Source organism: Myotis davidii, unplaced genomic scaffold (assembly GCF_000327345.1).
Source record: "Myotis davidii unplaced genomic scaffold, ASM32734v1 scaffold758, whole genome shotgun sequence".
Lineage (NCBI taxonomy): Eukaryota > Metazoa > Chordata > Mammalia > Chiroptera > Vespertilionidae > Myotis > Myotis davidii.
This window is the reverse complement of record NW_006288951.1, coordinates 495,968-501,823: the sequence shown is the minus strand read 5'-3', so window position 1 is coordinate 501,823 and position 5,856 is coordinate 495,968. Positions and strand designations below refer to the sequence as shown.

At 55.9% G+C, this 5,856-nt stretch overlaps 1 protein-coding gene across 2 annotated transcripts in view; it reads left to right on the top strand.

Moving 5' to 3' along the window:
* The window catches only part of MAL (mal T-cell differentiation protein), a 32,631-nt gene extending 27,005 nt beyond the window's left edge, over window positions 1–5,626 (top strand). For both annotated transcript variants that reach the window (XM_006761154.2, XM_006761155.2), the window contains exons 2-4: window positions 2,146–2,313; window positions 3,208–3,333; window positions 5,048–5,626. In XM_006761154.2, the coding sequence (XP_006761217.1) occupies window positions 2,146–2,313; window positions 3,208–3,333; window positions 5,048–5,122 (369 nt within the window). In that variant the 3' untranslated portion in view covers window positions 5,123–5,626. The remainder of the gene's footprint in view (window positions 1–2,145; window positions 2,314–3,207; window positions 3,334–5,047) is intronic.
* Window positions 5,627–5,856: the final 230 nt, after the last annotated feature.

Genomic DNA, 5,856 nt, shown 5'->3' with positions numbered 1-5,856 from the left:
TAGGCCCCATCACGAGTGCACCCCCCCCACGGGCCCCGCACAGGTCCCATCACGAGTGCACCCCCTCCATGGGCACCCCAAGCTCTTCTTTTGGCATTGACTCACACATGGCTCTAGTTCAGCCACACCCATCCAACAGGACCCTGAGGCCAGTTCACTAACTCAGACACTGATGCATGGCTAGGCAGGTGTCCCACACCCAGGAGTTAGCTGTGAGCAAGGGACTGCATCCTCTCCATCACCTGGTCTGGCAAAGTGCCATTTTGTAACTAATGGGGTACACCTGTTTGGGGCTCGGTGCTGCCAAAGAGAAGTGCAGGCTCCCTAGGGCATGTGCCTGGGGAACTGACTTACACAGGTCTGGTCCCCCTGGCATCGTCACCAGGTGACCAGCAGGGGATGCTCAGGAGAGGAGTGTCCTAGACCCTTGCCTCTGCCAACCAGCCAGGCACTGACTCACCCCCCCCCACCCCACCCCCCATCCCATGCCACTCTCTCTTGCCTCCTAAATCCACATCCTGCCTGCCTATCAGTGTGTTCATGTCCCTTTGTCAGTGCCCATATGGAAAAGGCTGAGCCATCTGCTTGATCCTAAAGGCCACCGTGGGTGGAATCTGCACACGCATCTTGTTCTATGGCTGCCCAATGGTTTGTAGTTAATTGATCTTGCTTGTTATTATAAGGTGTAAAGCGTGGCCTACGGGCTCTGCCACGGGCCTCAGGCAGCGCAGATGCATCAGTAAGAAGGCTTTCTGGGCAGAGAGGTCCATGTCTGATGCATTAGGCCCAGCCTGGTTTTGATAAATCCAGACTCTTCACTGCACTGCTTTTTCCATCAGATGTGATTCTCTCCTGATGTTTCTCAGCTCAGTGGCCGAGAGCATGAGGACCGTGGGCTCTTACCCAGCAGGTGGGAGCAGGGACTGCGTGAGTTCAGACCACAGGGCACATAGGGCTGGGAGCAGACGTTTAGGAAACCAGTGCCTCACACCCCAGCACCTGGGAACCTTTGACTGCAAAGCCATGCCCACCCATCTCCAGCTCCAAGTACAGGCCTTGACTGGGTGGGGCGATGGGTGAGGCTGAGCTGATTTCACTGGGATGAAGGGGGACGAGGAGAGGGAAGAAAATCTCAAAGGATTCATGCGAGCGCGTCCTCCCAACATGGAATGGTGGCATTGAGGGGCGTCACTGAGCCTCATGTCTGTCCTCATGCTCCTCTTTGAAAACATGTGCTCACTGACTCTGGACATCACGGGGGGGTCTTGTGGGTAACAATGGGCAGTGTTTCTCCCAGGTCTGTCCTAGGCCACCTGGGGAGACTGGGCTGACCTGGACCCTCTCCACTCCAGCTGGACTCCAGGCGTCAGCGCACCTCCCAGACTTGGGGACCTCAGGGGTCAAATTTCAAAAAAAAAATGCTAATGACATAGGACGACTAGTTTATTTTGCTGGTCACTACCATTTCATAAAGGGAAGGATATTTTAATATCAAAATACTAGGAAGGATATAACCGCAGAATAAAGAACAACCCTTCTAATGATAAACTAGATGATACATTACCTACTTCTATGTACCTCAATTTCTGACAGATGGGTCAGTACCTCACTCATAAGGTTGTTGTGAGGATTAACTAAGATTTTATATATATATTTTTTAATCCTCACCTGAGGACATTTTCATTGATTTTTTTTTTTTTTTAGACAGAAGGGGAGAGAGAGAAACATCGATCGGTTGCCTCCCGCATGCTCCCCGCCAGGGCTGAGGATCAAACCTGACACCTCTGTGCCCTGACCAGAGTCGAACCTCCAACCTTTCAGTGGACTGAGCAACACTTCTACCAACCGAGCCACGCCGGCCAGGGCCTGAGTTAATATTTCCAGGACAGTGCCTGGTATATAAATGTGAAATAAGCATTTATCCAATTGAAAATCTGAATTGTATTTTTAAAAATGGAAAAGGTAATCAGGCAGGGGATTGGAGAGACGGGGATGGGTGATCCGAGCCTAGAGGGGATGAGTTTTCCCGGTGAGGACAGTGTCCACGTGTTCTCTGCCTCCCTTCCGTTTCCTGCCCAGCGTGACCTCTGGGTCTGGCCCTCCCCGGCCCCATGCTCACCCCTCCCTCTCGCGCTCCCTCTGCAGGTCTTCGGGGGCCTGGTGTGGATTCTGATCGCCTCGTCGCTGGTGCCCATGCCACTGGTCCAGGGATGGGTGATGTTCGTGTCTGTATTCTGCTTCGTGGCCACCACTACCCTGCTCGTCCTGTACATAATCGGTGCCCACGGAGGGGAGGCTTCCTGGGTCACCCTGGTGAGTCCCAGCCTTCGATGTCTGGGGTAGGGAGGGGGGACAGCAGTGTTGGACCCTTTTCCCCGGAGGCTGGCTTTTCCTGTGCTGGGCGAGGCTGCCCTGTAGACGTGCCCCACCCATGTTCCAAGTTCTAGCTGTCTAGGTAGGCAGGGCTCCTTGCCGCCGGAAGGTCAGGTGGAAGCTGATGGTCATTGCCTGAGTCTCGCTGGGCCTACCCTGCTTTCTCTTGCACGACGGTCTTCTTCATGGAAACCCAGCAGCCCACCCCTGCCCTCACTGCCGCACCTGCCAGGTCCTCGTGGCTCTTCCTTCCTCCAGAGGGCTGTCTTCCACCTTGCCCTTGGCGTTGGCCTTGGCTGCCCGACATGAGGCCATGCTTATTGTCCAGGTCCCAGTCACGCCTCCTACAGCAGGGTTGCCAGCGAGGGACTTGGAGGGGGCGGGAGATGACCTGTGGTCTCCATCCGCATAAATTCTGCCTCGAGGCCCATGAAGAGGGTAACATTTGAGACACCTGCCATTACCTGCCCTGAAGCGGGTGTGGATTTGGCTGGGCCTCTCGCCCTGCGCTGGCCACCAAGGCCACATCCTACCTGGGACAGGGAACTGCTCAGGTTTCGGAGCCATTTCCACCGATTAAATAAATGCTGAGCTGCTCCCGCCTCCCCTTCTTGGTCCCACCTCAAGGGAAAACAGTGTCCCTTCTTCATCGAAGCCCTTGCTCTGGCCCCAAACCGGTGAGAGAAATCTCTGCTGGGAAGCGCCGATTCGTTTGTGAGGAGGGCACCGGCGGGGGTGGTGATGGGCGGGTAAGGGGGACGGAAGCCAGACCAGGTGAGGACAGACATGGACTGTCCCTCACATCCACGCCGGGCCCCACCTCTGACCCCGCAGGACGCAGCCTACCACTGCACCGCTGCCCTGTTTTACCTCAGCGCCTCGGTCCTGGAAGCGCTGGCCACCATCCAGATGTACGAGGGCTACACCTACAGGCAGTACCACGAGAACATCTCCGCTGTGGTGAGTCCGCCAGCCTCCGCCTTCGCAGCTCCCCCCCCCGCCCCCCAGGCCCCCTTTCTATTGTTTCCGTTCACTAACTTTGAATGCACTACACCTTCCTCTCCTTTCTGAAGAAGCAAAGCCCGGGGAAGGGCAGCGATGGCCCAAGGCTCGCCTCGCCATCAGTCAGGCCCGGGCTGGCCCAGGGCTGTGTGCCCGGCCTTCGCGGAGGGCAGGTGGGAGAGACATGACAGCCGAGTGCCCAGCCTGGGATCTCCCCCGGGAACACTCTCATTCGACCCTCCCAGCCGCTAGGATGTAGGCACTGTTATCACACCAGGTCACAGGGGAGAACCAGGGCCCCAGGAGCTTGTTTCCTGTTCCCATGGGAACTTCTGAGGAGCTTCTGCGGAGGGTTCTCATGGGTCTGGAATTGCCCGGACGGGGAACTGCCCCCTGCTGCGGGCAGGTCTTCTTAGGGCAGCAGTTCTCAACCTGTGGGTCGCGACCCCTTTGGTGGTCAAACGACCCTTTCACAGGGGTCACCTAAGACCATCCTGCATATCAGATATTTACATGACGATTCATAACAGTAGCAACATGACAGTTATGAAGTAGCAACAAAAATAATTTTATAGTTAGGTCACAACATGAGGAACTGTATTTAAAGGGCCAGAAGGTTGAGAACCACTGGCTTAGGGGGCTGCGCAGACATGTGTGACTGCTCCTTCCAGACAGGGGACTTGGGAGTCCCCGGATGAGTTCTCTTATGTTTGTTATTAAGTAACTCGGCTTACTCATCGCCCCTGGCCAACGAGACTGAGGGGTTCACCCGTGTGTGGAGTAGGGGACAGAGCAGCACGGTGCCGCCGCTGTTAATGGGCATTTTCCAAAGCCACAGAAGCGTGGCCTCCCTAAATGCTGTGCCTGGCTTGGAAACTCTTGACCCTGAGCCCAAGGTCACAAAACCAGGTGTAGATAGTTGACTTGAGGGCAGGCAGCTTTTAGGAAGGCCAGCCACCAGAGTGGGGTGATAGCAGCACAGGGGGTCCAGGGGGAAAGTCAGGGGTGTGACAGCCATCAAGCGACCAATAGCCATATTTCCAGGCCTTCGTTCCCAGCGCCAGAGCAGCTGGCTGGGTCTTCCAGCAGCTTTCTCAGTAAGCACCCCCTTTTGTGCAAAAGCTGAAAATCCCTCCTCTGGGTGCCTGCCCCTCACTTCCTGTGAGCCTGGCCCCTCACCCAGGCCTGTGACATGAAGAGTCGTAGAAGAAAGTCCTGCTGGGGTCTGAGTTGTCCAGGCATCATCGGGACCTTCACCAGAGCCAACAAACCCTCTTATTCCTATTTCTCAGCAGAGGCTGCTGGGGCCAGTTGGTGGGCTCTGGTCCTGCTGGTGTGGAGGAGGGAAGTGTTCCATGGAGAGTAGTTGATCCTCTTTTTCTGAGGCCCATTTCTAAATGGTGGCGCCCACATGATCGGGCGAGAAGGTAGGTAGCTGACCTTGCATGCCCAGTCCAGCGGATGGGCTGGCCAGCTGGAGCTCTGTGCCAAAAGCATTCTGGGGCCACATCTGGCTCAGCCAGGAAGTGCCGCGTGAGTGGTGGGAAGCAGTGGCTGGCCACACAGGGCGGGTCTGTCGCCCTGAACGAGTGTGAGCAGCCCGCCTGGTGCACAGCCTGCTCCTTGCCCTGTCCCCAGCCTGCCCGCTAATGGTCATTCGTCTTGGTTTCAGGTGTTTTCATACGTAGCCACTCTGCTGTACGTGGCCCACGCCGTGTTTTCTTTAATCCGATGGAAGTCTTCGTAAAGCGGAGGAAGAACTTTAGCCTAACACCCAGATGTGCTAACTGACAAGCCCGCCTTCCAGCATAACTTTGTAGAATGCAGGCATGCTCTCCGTGGTGGAAAAAGAAAACAAACCGAAAAAGCCCAACACTGCTTCTATGTTTACTGTCCCACAGACCTCATGTTGGAGTTGGGGGCCTGCCACCTTAAACCTCCAATGAGGTCTGTCTTTCTTGGGTCATTTCCTGGTTTGGGGGGGTGGGGTGGAGGGCACTGTCGGGTGGGAAGTGGGAGCTGTGATCAGAGAGACCCTGGAACGAAGGCCCCTGCTGACGCTGGATGGATCTCACGAACTCACAGAATTTTCCCAGGCTCTCGGAGCACCCATTTCGAGGCGCGTTTCTTAGTCTTCACGGAGATTCTACCCGTCACCAGGAATAAAACTCGCCCAACAAATGTTCACAGTGTCCACGGTGGAAGATGGTAAACCTTCGAGACACTCCATAAAGTGCCTTTATGTCCAGTGCTTTGGTGGGTGTTTTTCTATCAGGAGTGCCATCACGTCCGCTTTCTGTCTGAGGCCTCCCGGGCTCAGAGTGACTCTAGAGGCAGCGACAGATGGCAGTTCAGGTGGCAGCTGTGTGCTCGGCCACTGCAGTGATCTCAGAGCCTGGCACTGGGCATCCACCCGCCCCAGCTACCAGGGCATGTGCCAGGATGGCTTCATCCTCCCTGGACACTCCCCAAGTACCAGCC